Source organism: Pinus tabuliformis, chromosome J (assembly GCF_031772625.1).
Source record: "Pinus tabuliformis cultivar Carrire ecotype Pingquan chromosome J, CPIR1, whole genome shotgun sequence".
NCBI classification, from domain to species: domain Eukaryota; kingdom Viridiplantae; phylum Streptophyta; class Pinopsida; order Pinales; family Pinaceae; genus Pinus; species Pinus tabuliformis.
The window spans coordinates 616,018,779-616,039,584 of NC_142295.1; the positions used below are offsets into that span (position 1 = coordinate 616,018,779).

At 37.5% G+C, this 20,806-nt stretch overlaps 1 protein-coding gene across 1 annotated transcript in view; it reads right to left on the bottom strand.

Moving 5' to 3' along the window:
* LOC149228458 (uncharacterized) overlaps nucleotides 1–20,806 on the bottom strand; it is a 412,049-nt gene that overhangs the window by 259,746 nt on the left and 131,497 nt on the right. Inside the window, exons 4-10 of the mRNA XM_089380786.1 lie at nucleotides 19,345–19,387; nucleotides 19,108–19,115; nucleotides 18,530–18,946; nucleotides 18,332–18,440; nucleotides 9,864–9,935; nucleotides 8,220–8,264; nucleotides 7,962–8,041 (exon numbers count right to left, since the gene is read on the bottom strand). Coding sequence (XP_089236912.1) covers nucleotides 7,962–8,041; nucleotides 8,220–8,264; nucleotides 9,864–9,935; nucleotides 18,332–18,440; nucleotides 18,530–18,946; nucleotides 19,108–19,115; nucleotides 19,345–19,387 — 774 coding nt within the window. The remainder of the gene's footprint in view (nucleotides 1–7,961; nucleotides 8,042–8,219; nucleotides 8,265–9,863; nucleotides 9,936–18,331; nucleotides 18,441–18,529; nucleotides 18,947–19,107; nucleotides 19,116–19,344; nucleotides 19,388–20,806) is intronic.

The following is a 20,806-nucleotide window of genomic DNA, read 5'->3' on the forward strand; positions in this document are numbered from 1 at the left end:
CATAGTAGACACTCTGGGAGTAGAGACAAAGGGTAACTTGATTGTTTGTAATTTTCCATCTGATCTTGGTACAGATATAAAATAACCAACCTTGCCATTTTTCAATCTGGCTGATCCATGTGGCTCCATAGCTGCTAAAAATACATTCCCCAAAATACAGTCAATAGAAATGTTTGCAACAACAAATTTTAATTTGATGTAATGCTCTTTAAAGAAAATAGAGGCCTGAGGGACTTCATACTGTAGAAATTTGTTTCCTAACCCAATCGCTTGTCTAAAGGATTTTACTGAGTACTTTGCAGGTACTATTTTTTAATTCGGAATATTGACATTTGCCTCGGAGTCAATAAGTGTTCTTAGGGAAAACATTTCACCATTTATACAGATATCTAGCATAACATGATGTTGCTAATATTGGATAGCCATTACTCTCATGTTGGTGAATCCTATAGTATCATCCTTTTTCCTTCAAATATTTAAATATTTGGGTTAGTGTAGTATTCATCATATGCATCCTTAGTTTTCTTCCCTTTTTCTAACTCAGAGACCTGTGCTTTTAGAGAGACAATCTCTTTTTTGAGATGATGAATCTCTTAGCTGACTTCTCCTAATGTGAGGGCTCTGGTCTTAGAGTTCTGTTGACTTCTTTGGAAAGATCTTGTATTTCTTTCAAATGAGGCATCGATGAATAATGCCTTTGGTTCAATTTTAGAGGCAGTCTTGCTACTGCTCTCCTGATTTTTGTGCATTGTGCTTAGAAAAGTTTCTAGTAACTTTTCCTTCATTTCTCCTTTTCCCAATGTTCTGATTTGGGCAAGTAGCTTTGTTTCTGCATCGTCCATGGTTTGTGCCATGAGAACCTTCTCCTTTGACTGAGAAACATGGTCTTCATCAGATGAGATTTCTTATTCAGTGCTTGATTCACACTGACAGTTGTCAAAGTCAGTGCAGTCACATTCATTCATGTGCATGTTTAATTCTTCATCAGAGCATTCTGAAGAAGAACTTTCAGAGGATTCAGATGTTGAACAGAGTTGTCGTTGTTGTATCTGTTCTCTAAATGAGATGTTTGGACAATTTTTAGATTTGTGATTCTTAGAACCACATTTATAACAAAGGGTTGGCACAATGCCTTCTTTTTTTACTCCTTTTCTTCTTTGTAGCTTCAAAGGATTTCTTTCCTCTGTTTCTCTTATATTCTTCTGATAAAGGACAGTGACTAGAGGTATGTCTAGGTTGGCCATAGAGCCAAAAAATCAATTTATTCCACTGATCTTTCTTATGTGTTTGCAGATGAATATCCTTGGGTTCATAGTAATGTGTTTTTGGCACATATCTATAGTATCCTTTCTTGGTCCCTTTTCTTTTCCTCTGTGGATATTTTCTGTATTCTTGTATTTTTTCTTTCTTGGCCTTCTTTTTAGCTTTTCTTCTTTTTACTATGGCGTCATCTATAGCAAGACCATACTTGTTACAAATGGATTTGCTGTCTGGTAATCTTGACATCTTCTGCAGAGGTTTATTAACTTTCATACTAGTGCATAAATTTACCAGAACTTTTGTTAAGATGTTGTATATTTCTCCCCAAGTAAAGGATTCAAAATGCAACTGAAAAGCATCTTGTTGTCTTACATAATCTACAAATTTTGAAGGCAATGCTGCTAAGTAGATTTGTTTCCACAAGAGATTTATGTTATCTTTAACCTCATATATTCTCTGAATCCATTCTCTATGAAAATCTTCATAATGAGACATTTTATTACATTTAATATTCATGAGAATTATCTCATGCTTATTGGCAAGTTCAAGTTCTCCTCCACACCAGTGTTCTAAAATGAATGAAGTTAGTGCCCCAATCATATTTCTTTGTGGATCTCCATCAGAACTATGAATGATATCTCCTGCTTCATCTTTCAAGATTTCATTTTCCATTTTTTCCGCTATTGTTGGTGATGACTCTGTTTCCCACCATGTACTAACCAACAAAATGGCTTTAGCACTCTTATGTGCTTCTCCTAATACAATGCCTTTGTAAGGACGGAAGGTGGTAGGAGTTTCAATTTTACTGCCATCTATGGCAGTCCAAGAATGTTTTGCTGAGTATGATTCAACATCTACCATTTGTACATCTGTATTTTCTTACTTGCTCTTCCATTCATAGAAAGACAACCAGACATTGTTCTTTTGCATGTATGTTTTCCATTCATGGGATAATCTGATTTTTTCTGGGTATGGAGTGGTAAGGTCAAAACTTTTAGCCTCAGGATAGGTGTATGAATCCCAACTAAGCATATTTTTCATCCATTGATGATCAATTGTATGCTACCTACATCCTTCCATAACCAAAAAGAACTTGTGCATTTCTGGTTTTGACGGCTTCTTATATCAGAATGCAGAAAGTTGTCAAATCTAGATTGAGGGATTATTTCATCAAGTTGTTCCAAATATCCAAGACCATAGCGAGGCATACCAGTAGGACGCATTTTTCTAAACATGTCTTTGAGGCAAGGGTCTTCATTTTCCAAATATGGAAGCTCATGAATCATTAATACATGATCAATATCACGAGGGAAAGTTATCTCAGAACACTTAGGATTTGGACACGAAGTGACAGAAGTTGTAGGAGGAAATACTCCTTTCCTTGGATGGTGGTTCTGATGTATGACAGAATCAATAAAGCTACTGAGATTTATCTTTTGTTTGCAACTTGGGCAAATGACTTGCAGGGATGAAAAATTTACAATCTCAACATATTCAAATAGATCTATATGAGGGCAATTTACAGATGGTGTAAAAGAACTGGCAATATCTACTACTTGTGGATCAATATACATGGATGATGCTTTGCAAGCTAAATCGATTCTTCTGCAATCTATTGTAGATCTTCTAAGAAAGGATACTACATCAAAGGATGGTCCTTCTTGTATATCAGCAAAAGTAATCTTTTGCAATGTTGGAGGTTTTGGGTTATCAACAGCCCAATGTTCTGGGCAACTTAGGTCCTCCCGTTTAATAATCTGATGTTCTGTCTTTTGATTCTGGGTATCTGTTAGATCAACCACACTAGATTTGGATTCCTTGCTGGGAGCATGGAAAACTAAAGGACAGAGGGTATTTGTGTGTCTAAAATAACCACGAGTTTGAATGGCAATATTATTTCTCTTTTTCTTCATATAAAACCATGTTGTTTGAACCTGTAGTTGTAAAATATCCTTGATGTGCTCATCAAATGTATATATAAAAAAGTTGGGATAGCAATCAAAGTATACTGGTCCATTTGATAATGGAGCAACCATTCCTCCTATCAATGAATCTGAGTACTTCTTATGTGTCAGATCTCTGACTGTGATAAGAACAAAAGTATTCAGTCCTTTATGGACTAAGGGATTGATCCCTACCCTTATGCACCCCAGATGCAAATATTTGGTTCCCAGTCTTTTGGCTTCAGCCTGAAGTTTCTTAGTGTCAAGAAGAGAAAGTGTTTGTACAGAATTTGAATTCTCTTGTATTTGACTAATACTTTCTTTGATAGATATTCTAGTTACATCTTTAAGATGGAACATATATAAGTTAGCATATACTTCTGGCGAGGAGATACTAGGCAAACACCACTTAGGTGCAGGCTGACTTTCAAAATATTCAAGTTCTGCAGAATTTATAACCCTTTTAGATGATGGAGAAAACATATATCTTAATGGGTTTTCTTCAGCTTGTTCTTCGGATTCAAGCTCTCTGAAAGAGAATGATCTTCTAGAATTATCCATTTTAGAGACTTATAGATTTTGAGTATTAACTGTAATGAAGCGTACATTACTAGCTCCGATACCAATTTGCTGCAAGGGCTTCAGACGTGAAGCTTGTTCTCGTTGAGCATTTTCTTCAATTTGCTGCAGGGGCTTTAGACGCGAAGCTTGCTCTCGTTGAGTCTCTTCTCTGTGATCAATACACTAACCGGTTCAAGAATTTGGACTCGATTGTGGAGGAATCCTGTGAAGTTGCATTACTGCACCTAAGCTCCATGTTTGTGAGACCCATTGGACTCCCAATACAGGGCTGAATTGAGAGAAGATGAAGATTAAAACTACCAATGACATCGTAACATACTCTTGTCATTCCCAAAGAATTTTCCAAGGTGAGAGAAACCCCTTGAAGAATGAATTCTTTATAAAGGCGCCAACGCTGAAGCAAAGTGATGCCCTTAGTGATGCACATGAGTGTCCTTGGAAGGTCATAATTCTGATCCATAATGAGAAGGTGATCTAGGGTGTACACCCACTTGTATGGAGATAAATCTCGCTTCACCTGAACATTAATTTCCATGTCCTATCAAAATGAAAAGGGTAGCTAGGGGGCCAAATGGCAACCCCTCCGACTTTCTGCTATCATTGTTATGAGCCATGGAGAATTATCTCTGTCGTAGGGGTTTAATGTAGGTAAAGTTAATAAAAATATATTTAACACAATTTAAAATAATTACTTTTAAATAGATTAAAATTAAAATTAATAAATAATAAAATAAATTAAAATCTAGATGTTAATATTTTATATAATAAACATCCATAAGTATAATGTTAAATATAATTAGGGTATCCATATGATTTACATGATTTCTAAATACTTATTGACATAAAAGTAATTTATGATACATTTCATATTGTAAGGATTAAAAAAATCCTAAATATTAAATAAGTTAAAAAAATTATTTTAAACTATTATTATTAATTATAAAATAAATTAAGTCATACCTGGAGTTCCTTGCTTTCTTGGAGGGTTGACCATTTCCTTGATGTCCCGCATTCTTTTTTCCCTTGCCATTGGACCTACCATTCCTTTGATCGTTGTTGTTGATGTTGCCCCTAGAATGATTATGATCATCATCATGTGATGTGTCCCTTCTATTTGGATACTCCCTTGTATAGTGGCCAAACTTATTGTAAACAAAGCACCTGCCCTTCCTTCCTCCCTTAGATCCAAGTTTTCCATGGAAATGACCTTTAAACCCTGCATTATTTCTCCTTTTGGCATGAGCAGAGAATGCAGTGGAGTTGCTTCTATTAGAAAGCATTTCTTGCTCCACCATTCTTGTTTCTTCTTGAATGCATCTCGACATCAATGCTTTAAACCCTGGAATTCAATCATTATTGAGGACGGTGGTTCTAATACATACCACTCAGGTGGGAGTCCTCCAAGGGTGGTAATAGTAAGTTCCCTATCAAGAATGACCTCTCTAATCGAAAGTAGATCATTCTCGATCTCAGTGAGCCTTATAAAGTAGGATTGAATATCCTTCAACTTATTCTTGAGAAATAGAATTTGATTAGCATTACTAACCTTGAACATGCCAACCAACCTATCGTAGATCTCCTTGGAGGTCTTCAATTCGGAGATGTAGGCCACCAGATGCTTGTCAATGGCAAATCCCTAATAATCTTCTTTGCTTTGACTTCAGCCCTATTGTACTTGGTCTTCGCAACAGTCAGTGCATTTGAAGGAGGCTCAGGGATTTTACCCTTCACATAATCCAACACTTCTTGTTTTTCCAAGGTCAAATCAAGAGACATCTTCCATCCATGATAGTCATATTTTTCACGGGGCTTGTCTTCAGCCGGAAAGTGGGATGAGGAACCCATTGAGCCTTTTGTCCTTGTCCAATTGTCTTTGGCAATTTCTCTTTCACTCTTGCTTGGGCTTTGTCTTCACCTCAATTCTGATACCATGTTAATTTTAGGCAATAATGGTGTGTTCTATGCTTTAGAGCAATTTTACTTCAATATCTTTATTAGCCCAGTATCAATATTCAAATTAGCAATCACATCAACATGATAGTAAAATGCAAATAGAACATAAACATAAACAGTAGAAGGCAATCAAAGACAAAAGGACACAAGATGTGGCACTAGCCAGGGACAAACCTCAATGTGGGGAAACCCTTGATCAATTCTTTATATATTCTTCAATAGTTCAGCAGAGAGAGATAGTAAAATTTACAAATCTGATAATTTATGACAGCAGCAAAAGAGCCCTAACCAGAAAAGTCAACGCTCGTCAACAAGGCAGAATTCTTCCTTAATTCAGCTCAGTCAAACCCAGTCAACTTCGGCCTCCAACAGCAAGTCTAATCAGTCCGAAAAAGTCCAGTCAAAGCTGGTCAAAGAAAGTCAACCCTACGGCCAGCCCTAGTACAATGAACATTGGTCAAAGGAGAGGTCAAATTGCCTCGGTTTTTATGCCCAGATCTGCGCCCTGCTAGGACAGAGATACCTCACCCAAACCGAAGTCAAAATAGGTCAACACATCAAGTCAACGCAATCAAACAGCCTCCCTGCAGCTCGGTCAATGCAGTCAACAAAAATCTGTCCTCCTTTCCTTAGCACATGTGAGAGGAAAGATTGCCTAGAAATGCGTACCCTATCACAAGAGGAGAGAGAGAGAGATGTGAGATGAGATGATGTTAAAATGACTTGAGGTCTCCTTTTTAAAGGCAACGTTGAGGATGAATTGGGGGTTTGAGTGCCTGTTTTGCTTGCTGGCCGACCTTGCCTCGGTTTTTATGCCCAGATCTGCGCCCTGCTAGGACAGAGATACCTCACCCAAACCGAAGAGAAAATAGGTCAACGCATCAAGTCAACGCAATCAAACAGCCTCCCTGCAGCTTGGTCAATGCAGTCAACAGAAATCTGTCCTCCTTTCCTTCGCACGTGTGAGAGAGAAGATTGCCCAGAGATGCGTACCCAATCACAAGAGGAGAGAGAGAGATGTGAGATGAGATGATGGTAAAATGACTTGAGGTCTCCTTTTTAAAGGCAACGTTGAGGATGAATTGGGGTTTGAGTGCCTGTTTTGCTTGCTGGCCGACCTTGACAATTTGTCCATAATATATATTATAAATAAATTCATATCTTCATTTGTACATGTCAGAATCGGATGATCTTTAGATCAATCCTACACCTATCGGAGAGAGGAATCCAAGAAAAATATCAGCTGTCATAAATAAGATGACCCATGTGGAGTTTGGCTCTAGTTGCCAATTTTAACAATTTCGATCAGTTACCACTTCAAAAAAGTGGTCACTAATTCTATTTTCTAATTCACCAAGGATAAAGAGAAATACCTTATGCTTTTTAGGTGAGTCTAATAAAGTTCATTTAATGCATTAGTGACTTAGACTAAGTCAATCTCAACAATACATCTTAAAATAAGATTACAGTTTTGTAGATTAGGGTGTCAAAAAAGCATAAATAAGACAAGATGGAGAGGTATTGTTTACAGTTGGGCAGGTTGAGCGACCAGAGGAGAGAAGCAGCACACAGCACAAAGAGGATCGACATGCAAGTTTTCAGTATGTTGAAAAGAGAGCCATACAACAGATTTGTACAATCGTATAGATCCATATAGCGGACATACAGCAGCCATACAGAAGGCTGTGCAGGCTGTATATTCATTGTCTTTCTTTTCTGTGAAGGTTGTACAGCTCAATTTGAGGTGATTTTGATAGCCATGTAGCTGTTATTTTGTGAAAGTTTCCTTGTAAGCTTTGATTAAGGAATTAAAAACTGATTTTCGAAGGAGAAATTACGTGTACATGTGTGAAATTATTTTATGCTTCAGCTATTGTGTGATTTCATGCTATGATCTGAAATTAATTTCTGCAGTAAGTTAAAGATCATAAAGACAGCAATCAGCTAGGGTTGTGAATTTTTACAACCCTACAGGACTAATTATTGATGCAAATAATATATAATTTAGGTTATTACGAAGTATACAAATAATTCAGTGCCCATTCTAACTATTCTTTTACTGGAATCTGGATTCCAGATATTTAGGAGATACTAGCAATTTAAAAAAATAGACACTGCAACAATTCCAAAGATACCTCTTGAAGGATTAACAGATATATGTGCTTTAAATTTTCGATTAACAGACATATATGTTTTGAATTTCCTAAGTATGAAATACCATACCTTTCCCTCGAATGATTACTAAATTGCCGTTGAAGTTCTTCAAGAATTGGTTTGTAGCACTGATTACGTTCTGCCTCTCCCTGAAAGAATTAAGAACAATAAAACTGTCTACAGATCTTGATAATTTTGTGAGCCTGTAATTTTTACAGTTGACTCAAATAAATATTAATATACAGCACTACAGGTCCAATGATACTATTTCCTAAAAACCTTACTCACAGACTGAAAAGGAAAGGAAAATCTCAAAGAAAAATTTACCTCCGGAGCCCAATCTCGAACTATATTTCTTATAATGCACCGGACCTGAAATAAGCAGACAATTTTCTTTTTTAATGATAAAAGCTAAAAAGTCAAAGCTTTAGCCACTTAAGTTCAACATTTGTATGTCACAAAATAAAAGCAACGCAGACACAAGGCTTGAAATAATCCACAATAATAAAGTAAAAAAGAATTAAAAAGAGGCATCATTTTATGCATGACCATTTATTATCACTCTCCAATGTTGAACATCAAGATATAAGTACTAAACCTCTGAGCCAAGTCTGCAAAAGTGATCAAATTAAACGACTATTTCAAAACATGTGAAAGTAACACAGACCTTACTAGATGTCAGCAGCACATAGGTGTTAGGATGAATATATACCTTCCAATATTATGTCACTCCCCCAAACAGGTAGCATTCTAACCATTAAGAATGTATTGTACAAATTTCAAACACAGCTTACATTTTCTTTGAGGCATATTTGTACAAAGTTTATCTAAATGAACATCAAGTCAAGGTTTTTTAACATTTTTTCGTATGTAACCATGATGAGGGGCTTATTAAACAATTTGAAATAAGTGATTGTGAGCAACATGCAAACACCTTATATTAAACAAGAGGATAAGATTTCAGCAGCTTAATACAATTAGATAAAATAGTGATTTAACATCCTTGGGACATTGGGGAAGCTTCGAATCTACATGACAGACTTTAGTAAAGATGATAAGTATATAATGTATTTTCCAATCCACTACAACATATTCATAGTGTGCACTCTGAAGTTCATTCCAAGTTTTTCCTCCTAATCAACAACAAAAGGTATCATCACTTGATAGAGGATTCAAAGCATCACCATTATCCTAAAGCAGATCCCACCATTCAATGTCACATGGTACATTCTAACCGAAAATATATCATTTTTTATGGTTGATTCTCTGGGTTGAAATTTGAAAGCAAACCTGCATGAGAAGTTGTTGATAAATTCAGGTAATGTGTAATCCTAGGGTTGAATCCACTATGACTATGCTAGCAATCATTGCACTGAATTAGGTTTGATATATGATATTTTCAGTTACTGAATAGAATTGAAATGTGCTTTCAAAACCACCACTTCAACCAACGAGCTGGAAATGGTTTTTGGTGTTCTTCCCAAGACATTTGTGTGATGTGCAATCCATGCTGAAGCCTTAAAATGTCCGCAGAGCAAGCTCTACTCATAGATAGAACTGCATGTTGCAGTCTACTGTATAAACAGTTGTAAGTTCATTCAAGATCGTCTCCTTGATATCGCATTGATGGTATATGAAGCAAAAGGTTTCAGAATTTGTTGAGGGTTCCAAACTATTCGCATGATCAGTACATGATGAAATTAATGTGCGTCTCCTCAACACACTTTCTATTCTATTTCATGCTTCTCTAAGAAGCTAGCCCTCTTCCAGGACATTCTCCACTAGAATTTCTATAAGAAGGCATCGAATTTTGAAAATTGTAAAATGAAATATCCATAACCCAACCTTCCAAATAAATTTGATGCTTACAGTCACTGTTTTGATCGTTTAAGTTTATGGACATATTTTAAAAATTCAATTGACAGAAGGGCTTACTATACAGCTTCCCAGTGTAGCAAAATGTATCAATACCTTATCAACATCAGCAGGAGAGACATGAAGTTGAAATGCAGGATCCTTCCAATCAAATCCCATGCAATTTATCTGTGAAACAAACAACACAGCATAACCTATCAGAGTAAATTATTTTCAATCTGCAACCAGTATTTATTACAAACAAAGAGCTGTTGAAGATAAATATCAAGGACTACAAAGCAAATGCAAACCCACTCAACCACGAAACAAAAAAGCAACAAACAAGGAACTTTAACATCATTTCCTACAGCCCATAATTTGCAGAGCCATTTACAGTAACACACTAAAACTAACACAAATGAGCATTAGCTCAAGCAATGTGTTAAGAATAACAAATTTACGGAAAATTTTAAAGCTCCATACTTATCTTAAAGTGTAGAAACCTTGGCGAATTTTACTAATTCTAAAAATTCCAACCATAAAATTATTAGCAATATTTTGGTAACAATATTAAAATTTCTAAGGAATTTATAATTTCTAGAAAAATTTGGTGGTTTCTAGAGTAAAATACATTTAGGCTATAAAATTTGGGCAAATAAATGGAAATTGTAAATCGTTTTTTAGATAATAAAAAAAAAATATGGAAGATTAGCCCATGGATGAAATTTAGCCCCCAAAATTTTCCCTGGAGGAATTAGTTGTTTGGGCTAGCTTTGCTCTCTCCTACCCACAGTACAGCCAGAAGACAAATCTTATCAGCATCCCACAGGTTTAGATGAGCAACAAGAAACAAAGACATGATGAACTACTTTTGTAACAAGCTAAATAATCTCCATGAACATGTAGACTGGCGCTCTCTGTGCGACTTGCTTAACATCATTGATTGATGGATGGAACTACGGGAACCTTTTTGTTGCACATACAAGTTCTTCTTACAAATGACTTGTGGTAAGAAATTAAAATAAATAATAAATAAAATTAGAAAAGAAAAAAAGAAAAAGTCGTCTCTCTTCATACTTGCACAATTACTATGGGAGTATTCCAATTATTTAAAACTTTAACAATAAACAAAGAGAGAATTATCTTTGAAAAAAGGATAGAATTACATCAGTTAGAATAAAAAGTAGCAATCATGAATGTGTTGTCTCCCTCTGTTACACAAAGTATCGAGGACAGATGAAACAATGATAATCTGAAGAACAGTTAAAGAAACACATAACACTTGATCTGGGCTGTCTGAGGAATGAGAATAAATATTGACAATAGAAAACATCACAAGTGCATAAAAGAAATAATGTAGAGAAAAAATAATATGAAAAGAGCTTAATTATTTTTATTAAATGGTAAAAGTGTCATAAGACTACATCATGAGAAACTTCATGGCTTTTACAATGGTGAAAATCCGTATTTATATTATTTATGGGCTGCCTTTTCACCTAAAGTCATGCACTTTCATTATATTTCAAATACCATGGGTAAATACCATGGGTTACAAAAAACCATGGGTGAATACCATAAATCACTATGGTAAAAACTAACGAATGGTTGTATATAGTAAAAGCTAATTGTACGATTAGATTTTTATTTTGTTTTCTTCCACATTTCAAATACCATGGATGGATCCAATGATTTACCGAAAACATGGGCTTGTAAACCACCAACAATAAAAAACAATTATTGATCGCAGTAATTCACCGACATTCATTAGTCATTCCCCCTTCGGAAGTAAAGGTCTCCATTCTGTCAAGTTCCCGCATCAGATGGGGAAACTTCTACTAAATTTCGCTCATGGTGATCCACTTGCATTGGTGAAGATGTTGCCCTACTTTGACAACTTGATAGAGTTGTATGTTCCATTAGTGGGTATCCTTTGTCTTGGTGTCCATGATTAGATCCACTGTAGCGTGAAACTTGTGCGTGGAACCTAATGTTGGTCATGTCATTGTTTGTACTTGACATTGGCCTTTTACGGGATATCACCAACCTATTGTTGGAAGTGTTGGATCCATTTAACAATTATGGTTGCTCAATATACTTTGGCCTACGCATGGGAGGCTTTATTGATGAAGATGCAGCCAAAAGTGTGACACAAATGAGGGTTGTCGGCTAAAACACCAAACACGTCTAAGAAGAGCATGTTGCCACACAATGTTAAGTTTAGGTATGTTCCATGCTAGAGCAATTTATTTAAATTTTCACAATTAGCAATCACATCAGCATTAAAGTAAACTGCAGAGAGAACATAAATATAAATCTCAGAAGACAAGCCAAGACAAGAGGACACAAGATGTGGTGCCAGCCAGGGACAAACCCCACAATGTGGGGAAACCCTTGATCAATTCTTCTTTTATGTTCTTCAAAGTTCACCAGAGAAAGTGAGAGAGATAGTACATTTACAATAGAAGTCAACACTTTGGTTTTGATATCTGCACAGATCAGTTGAAGACATATTGCTTCAACTAATTCTCTAAGGTGACTCTTTCACCTATCATAGTGCGGCCTCTCATTCATTTGTTGCACATTACCATGTGACACCTTGCTATACTGTCACATCTGTTGAACCTTGATGACTAGTTGTTCTCATCTTCATGCTGCTCATCATGCTGCATCTTCCATGGTCTTATTCATCATCAAGCTACCCATGCTCATGATCTCATTCATCATCATGCTGCCCATGCTCATATCATCATGCATCATTATGTTGCTCATGCTCATGATCTCATTCATCATGATGCTGCCCATGATCTCATTTATCATTATGCTGCCCATGATCTCGTTTATCATCATGCTGCCCATGATCTCATTTATCATTATGTTGCCCATGATCTCGTTTATCATCATGCTGCCCATGATCTCATTTTAATGTTGTTGTAGGATTTCATAGATCCTCTTGCCACAGGAATACATTGATGATACATGTGCCAAGGATTTCCTCTTCGAATCCTTATCTCATCATAGAGTCATAGCAAGACAGTAATATAACTTACTACGGTTCCATGACCTTGACTGTGACTCCATTTGATTGTGACTTTGCTTGACTGTTGTTTCATGCCTTTGTTGCGGCTATGCCTTCATGTATTGACCCAATTCATAGATCATAGTTATGTCCTTATCCTACTAAATATGACTGCACCTAGTACGTCTCCTTTGCCTGTGTATAAGACTTGTCTCCATGACTGCGTAGAAGGTGACTTTATTACAGCGTGTAAATATCTTCTCTTATTGCTGCTAAGTATCTATATTATAGCGTGTAAATGTCTCTATTGCTGTGTATACATATTTCCATTACTACGTATATGTATCTCCATTATGGACAGCGTATAAAGTCTTCTCCTCTACAGCATTTAGGGCTTCACGTGGCTGTAGTTTAGGGCTGCGTAAACCTTCACACCTTGGCAGCTACAGGTCTCTTATTAACTGCGGCCAGATCTCCTTGACATTATTATGACTGCGGCTTCTTCCATGCGTTATGACTGCGGCTCTTCATGAATGTCACTGCGTGTAAGGAGTCTCTCTTCCCTTTGTATAAGTGACTTCTAGAACAGCGTATAAGGTCTCCTCATGATCAGTATAAGTCTGCGTTGGATTAGGGCATCATCTGTAGTTAGGGCTCCTTCTAAACCAGCGTATTCTTTAGTTCTCTCCTTCTCCAAAAACCCAAGATGTGGAGAGGAGATCACCTTAAGAGTGTGTGCAAAATGACTTCAAATCCTTTTCTATTTATACTAAAATGTAGATGATGAATAGACATGTCTATTGGGCTTCTGAGCCTACTCAAGTTGCTGGCCGACTTGACAATTTATTTTATAACATAAATAAATTCATAACTTCATAAATACTTATTGGAATCGGATGATCTTTAGATCAATCCTACACCTCTCGATGAGAGGGATCCAATAAAATTATCAACTGCCATAAATAAGATGACCCACATGGATTTTGGCCCTAGTTGCCAATTTAAAACTAGTAGGGCTCCTAAGAGGGGTACATAAGGGACAACTACTGGACCAAATGACAATAATGGGACAAAGGCCCACTACCACCTCAATCAATGTCCCCTACTCTTTACGGACTTTCACCAATGGAAGGAATCCCAATGTGAGGGAAATCACGTAAAATGATGAGACCAATGACAAGGTATAAATGATTTCCAAGGCCCATTCAAGGAGAGGCTCAATTAGGGCTCAAGGCTTCAAGAGAAGCTAGGGGCTCTCCAAAAAATGTTAATTTTGGCAGTTTAGGGACCAATTCCCTCCTTTGGACAAGCTTCCTCATCCAGAGAAACCCCGCTTTGCCCTAGGAAGAATTTAATGTGGTCAAGGAAAAGAAAAAATTGGATGGAAAACCCTCAAGTGCACAAAAGTTCAAGTCGGCCTGAGCAAGGAAATTCGACCCCCTTAGACACATATAAATACACCTTATGTCACATCATCACACACATCTTCTTCTTCTCTTTGGAGGTTCGACAAATTCTGAAATTGTAGGGTTTTTTCCACCTTGCTCACTAGGTGTTTATGGCAAGAAAGATGGCAGCGTAGTCCTAGTTGGCCCACCTGATGCTAGAGGGTGAGTAGCCGGTGAAGGGTGGTAATTTGTTGGGAGGACCCAGAAGTCTCCCCAAATAGAAAATCTCGATGGATGCTTTGGTCCTAGTTCTGCTACTTGATCTCATCCAGCATCTCCTTCTGCCCCTTCGCTAAATCACTGAGGGCCTTCAAGAGGCTGTCAAAGGCCATATCCTCCTTACTCCTAGGTTCCACCATATCCTCTACTACCACTGCCTTCCCATGCTCCTCAATGTCTGGTGTAATCTCTAACTCCCTCTCTCGGCTCTGGTACCTTTGTCTCCTGTAGGTGATATTTTGCCTGTCCTCCTCACTCATAGGAAAATCTCCCACGATTGAGCCAAGATCTGGGTTCTGACACCACTGTAATGTTTCGAACTAGGAAAAACAGTGATATGCAAAGCAAAAACAAACTCAACACTAGAAATTTGAAATATTCAACAAACACCTGTATAAACTCAAGAAGTAAGAACTAGCTGAGCCATTTTATTAATCAATTGGAGCAAGTACAATAGTGTGGAAGGAGTGCACCTGGGCTTGCCTCAATGGAAAGCATGACAAAGCCCAGATGATCAAACAGCAAGCCCAAATGCTAAACAACAGTTGCTCCAATGATGCTTTACGCTGCCTAGAAATCTGCAGTGTCTGCTAGAAAGGAATTGTTGGAAATCCCACCTCTAGTGCTCAGAAATTTCTGTAAAATTAACCTCAAGCTCCTCATCCAAAACCCATAAATGGTTTGGCCTGGTTTTGATCCCCGAAATTCGGCCCCCAAATACCATGTCCTCCTCCAACTGCTGGAAAATATGACTTGCCTGTAGCTCACTGAAAAAGCGCCAAAAATCACCCACAAAGATTGAGATGCTCTACTCCAAGTTTTCCCTTATTTCTCCCGACAATATCCAGCTCCTCAACTTGTCGCTAAAGTTCCCACATGTGCCTAGAGAGAGTACTCTACGCAGGCCCAAGTAGCTGCAAATCATGTTGCCCACTAGCAACAATCTCTTGCTCTAAAACTCCTCCAAAATGTTGATCCAACATTGAAGCTCCAATGCCAAAATTCTCCCGAAAAATGTTGCCCAGAAGACCCCTAAAACAACCCTTGTGTGCTCCCTTCCTGCGTCCTCCAGAAACATGCACTAGCTGAGCCAAAGACTGAAAGATAAGCTCTGAAATCCTTCCAATTCTCCTCCAAGGTGGTATGATTTGTCCTTCCTAGGGTGGCACTCCAACTCCCCCGAAGAAAGGTTGAGTTCTTTACTTGGAAAACTCGGTGCTATACAGCAAGTGACCCTGCTAAGCAGCTCGAGTAACAAAAGTGAGTTCAATAGACAAAAGGCCCTTTGAGTAGATGAGCTCCTCCTATTTATAATTTCGTGGGCCTTCCTCCCCATGTGGGCCCCTCCTCCTTGCCTCTCGATTTCCCCTCTAAGGCTATTCGAACTCCACACTTAGCCCAGTGCGTTTTTTTTTCCTATGTGGGTAGCCCCCACATTCCACTAACAAAATAATTCGGCCTTCTTTCTCTCCTAAGTCCTCAAGCCAAAATTGGTTGGGTTCCAAGGTCACGAAAAATTATCCAGAATTGTGGGAAATTAAACCTGTGCCAAAATAATTTAGGGAGGGACATTACACCCCTTGTGGGGTTTTTCCCTGGCATTAGCGTAAATCTCTTTGTTCATTGTCTTGGCTTGTCTTCTTATGCATTGTTGATGATGTCCTATCTACAATTATTGTCAATGGTTATCTAAAGTGACTGCTAATTGATTGCCACTAAAGTTTACTATGATTGCCATTGGAATCTGAAGTGGAATTATTATTGGGCTAATAAGACATTGAAGTAATTGTTGCAAGCATAGAACATACAAAAAAAATTAGCAAGGCCGAGCCCTAGAGCGAAGTATCTGATGAAGGCCAAGTTTGGGACACCAATCTAAAACGAGTTTGTGAATATTTCTTGGTTATCTGCCATAGGATATTTGTTGTGAGGTTGTGTTGCTTTTGATGCTGTTTTTATCATTGGAGAAGAGGACCTCAGACCAGACTGAGTTCTCTGCCACATATTTGAGAAAACATCCTGGTTATAGATCAAGTCTAGGTTGTTGTTGTTGACCAAATCTAACCCTTTTAGCCTATAGAGTAGAGAGCCTGAATTTCGGCCTATTTTGGCCACAGAAGAAAAGAGGAAGAGGAATGTTTTGAAGATTGCTTAGGTTTGGTTGGAAGTTAAAGAGAGACTGTTTGATGCAGCAGTTGTGAGGCTAAATAAATCTTAGTGAAAAGACAGATCAAAGGGGGCAGACCTGAAGTTGAATCTCTGCAAGCAAGATCAGATTTAGTCGTTTACTATGGTATGATCTAACATCTCTAATTGATATGAAATCTGAGGTATGTGCTAGAGCTTTATTTTGTAGTAGTAAAGAAGATTAGATTGAAAGACAGCAGTGAAGTGATTAGTCAATTGTATGTGGGTCATTGTCCCTAGTACAGGAGCCCACATTGTTTTCTTATGATTTTTATCTTAAGGGTAGCAGGGTAATGCTAGGGAAGGAAGCTGGTGCTTCCTTCAGGAAGTTGTCGGCTTCTTCCATTAGGAGCTGGTAAATCAGGGGTTGCAGCTCCTTCCAGTAGTGGTTGGTAAACCGGAAGTTGGAGCTTCCTTCAAAATTATAAATACATTGTTAATATAAATTGCGTATCTTTGATGTGAGGTGATTGGTTAAAGCTCTGTGATCTTTAAATTGTTGAAATTTATGAAATACTGATTCACACCCCGCTCCTCAGTATTTTCAACAGATGAGAGGTCTCATAAGCCTTATCTTTTATCCTTTTCCCACCCCTAGATCTAACATCTAAGAGTGCTTTAGCACTCACTGTGTGGCTAAATTGGACCATATAGATTGTTGCTCCTGTCATTTCATTCGTCTTTGCAGGCTGATATAATAGGACAGCAAGCTATTCTATCCTGTCACTTATTAACCAGCAGTCCAAAGTGAAAAGTAAGATCATATTTACTATTTAGTTAGGATATTTTCTGTACATCGAATTTGACTGGTTACACGATATATTTTCTGCCATTAGGTGTCATTTCATTCAATATTTAATTTTATGTTGCTAAATCATACACAAAAACAGCAGAACAGCCTCACACATTAACTCCCCCAGTCATTGGCCCCATTTAAGGCACTAGTCTTACATGGAGTTAGTTGGGGTTACTATTGCGAATCATCCCTTGACCTTTTAACCTTTTATGAGGTAGTTAGATTTGAAGAGCAGGGGCCTGGCCAAGGTGACAGTGGGTCCCTGCCCCGTGTGGGCCCATCCAGCAGGTTGCCAAGAAGTTAGCAACCATGCTAATCAGATCAGTAACATGACCTAAATTAAGTATATAATGCAAAATACACTATTCATAGATGCCTTCACACAGAAATACCTTTGTTACCATCATGTTTTATAAACATTATAAAAAGAAAACTTGTGAAGATAAACTAATCATGCTCAAACACAACAAGACTAATTATTTCCTTGTGATTGCTATTACAATTCTACAGATCATAATAATCTCCCTTGAAAGAAACTTGTAATGATGATCAACTGCACTCATGGGCACTTAAAGATGGGCAAAACGGTCTCTTTGTAAAGGCGATGCATACTGCTTATAAAAGAGTGTGTTAATTTAAAATATCTACAGTATAATAGAATATGCTAAATCAAGTTGACAGTAACTGCAACTCTGCTAATTTGCACTTGCCATCACAGAAAAAGTAAGAAAGCTGATAAATTGGAGGAGATGCAGAAAGAAAGTGAAAATTGGAGTAACAAAACCACAAGATCAAAAATATTTTCCAAATTTGGGGCACTTATCTTAGACCTTTCTAGGTCCATTGACCATATACTATCATTATTATTGGACCTGTGTACTTGTATTCTATGGTGAGTATAGAAACATATTACTTGTACCTCTCCATTTGATGTCGGGACTGAATGATATGTTGAGTGATCATTAAAAATTTCTTTTGTTGTCTTTCCACAACCATCTGGCTCACTCTTGCTGCAACCACAAGTTACCCTGCAAGCAGACACTAGTAGATCATCATTTGTATATTAGCTACCATTATGGCAAGGGAAACAGCCATCTGGTTGTGGGATTGATCTGACCTGCTATTACTTCGATCAGACTCAAAATCAGCACTTAATTTGTTATCATCTGTTTTAAAAGAGGTTGAACCACAGTTGACTGAAGGACATCGACCTTGATAGAGATTCCATTCATCCTGGGCACCGCCTACTTCAAGGTCTGCTTCACCACTTCTACTTCCTCTATGAAGCTCATTTGAACAAGTATTCAGCATCCTATCAGTAGCTAACACATCGTGTTCTTTCAATACATGATAGTTGTGAGAAGTATCTATTTGTGTGCTCTTAGCATGTCCATCAAGACTGCCTTGCAATCCATTGAATTGATGTGCTTCTGCCGGTATTGTTTGAGATTCATCCTGATTCTCATTGTACATTCCAACCTCATATTCGCATGATTCACAGTCTTGGCTCATGTCAAAAGGAGGTTCCAAAAGCCTGTTGAAAACAGAAAACAAAGATATGAAACAACATATGTGGTAAATATCTTGACTGAACCACCTGCTTTGACTACATAATCTGCACTATAACAAGTTTTAACCAATTTTTATGCTTGCAATTACATTCTTTCATTGGCCCAGTACACTTCTTTCTATTACTCTGCATGCTGAAAATGCAGTGTACAATTATCAAAGTATTCATATCCATTAAATTGCATTGTCATAGTGGTCAGAAAGTGAAATTTCCAATGTTCCTTTACTGTTTCACAGTGAGGAACACAGATTTCAAAAATTGCTTGACCATTTACAATGTTCTTTTAGGATACCCACAACACACCATACTGTGAATGATTAGATACAATCTGCAGAAGCAGAGAAATAAGATGATCATAGTACCTGGAGCATGTTTAGAACAAAAAATGAGTTTGCGGTGATGCACCTGCCAAGATAAAATCAACCAATATGAAATTTCAAGTTTAGAATGGAAACATATACATTAAACCTGAAGTACAGCAAATCATACAGAATTCTAAAGAGGCATGGAAAGTAAGAAAAATTATATGGCAGAAAATATGACTGAACAAAAATTGCGAAGTCCAAATAATATAATAGAAAATCACCAAGGGAAAAGGGAACTTTAGGATTAGAGCCTCATATGATCGTAAAAGCCTTCATTAAATCCATAAATTTAAGCAATAAACATTCACTTGCCTCCTTGCTGACAACTCTTTGGTTTCAACACTGGGGTAATAACATGCAATAAAGGTCCAATGCAAAAAATAAAAAATAACAATGCTTTGAAAAATGATGTGCTGCTGCGTAACAATTATTAGGAAAAAACAAAGAATCAACAAATAAGGCATGACTGTATTGACTAACTATAAATTGATTAGTAATTATTCTATTTTCATAATCTTATGACCCTCGTGTTTAGGCAGCCATAAAGGATCCCAGTGATATCCCAGTGATAGCCCATACTTACTAACCTTCACAACTTATCCATGAGAGCAGTTGTATGAATGCACGGAACTAAAGAAGAGTTGGTTTTGGGAAACAATAGTGTCATTGCATTGCCAATGCACATGTGGAGCAGAGAGGAGTTGAAGCATCTATCATGGGTGACTCGGCCAACCCGGCCGTTTCCGATGTGACTCGGCCGAGTCACAAAGGAACGGCCCAGGCACATAAACAGCAAACAAATGTAATTTTTTAATGTATTTTTTAAATGTTTTTTGTTTGGTTTGGACCCCAAACAGCTATATGAATATGCTAAATGATTTTTGGGGTCCATTTCCCCCTCCCAAACCCTATTTAACACACCCAAGTGCTCTCATTCACTCACAGCAGTCTTATGCATTTGAGTGAGAGTCTTCTTTGAGAGTTAGTGAGCAGTTCTTGAGCTTGTTTTGGAGCAGCAGTGAGGAGTCTTGGAGGAGCATTGTAGCTGGAGTGAGGAGCTTCTTGGGCAGCCATTTGGAGCTGTTTTTGCTTAGTAAATTTTAGGTGCATATCTAGAAAGCTTAGAGAGTGTTTTTTGTCAAATAAATGAACATTGAATCAATGTTTTTTTTTTGTCATTTTCAGATTGTTTGCTTTCATTTCCTAGTCAAAAAATGGCACCTAGAGCAAGAGATCCTGCTTGGGCATATGTTGAAATGGTTGATAGTCAAATGCAATGCAAATTTTGCCATAGGAAAATTAAGGAAGGTCTTGGGGGCATTAATAGGCTGAAACAACACTTGGCAAGGATTAGAGGCCAAATTACCCCATGTACCTCACCAGAAATTGGGGAGATTAGAAAGAATTTGTTGGCCAGCTTTGAGAAATTTAAAGAAGATAAGGCTAGGCAAAAAGACAT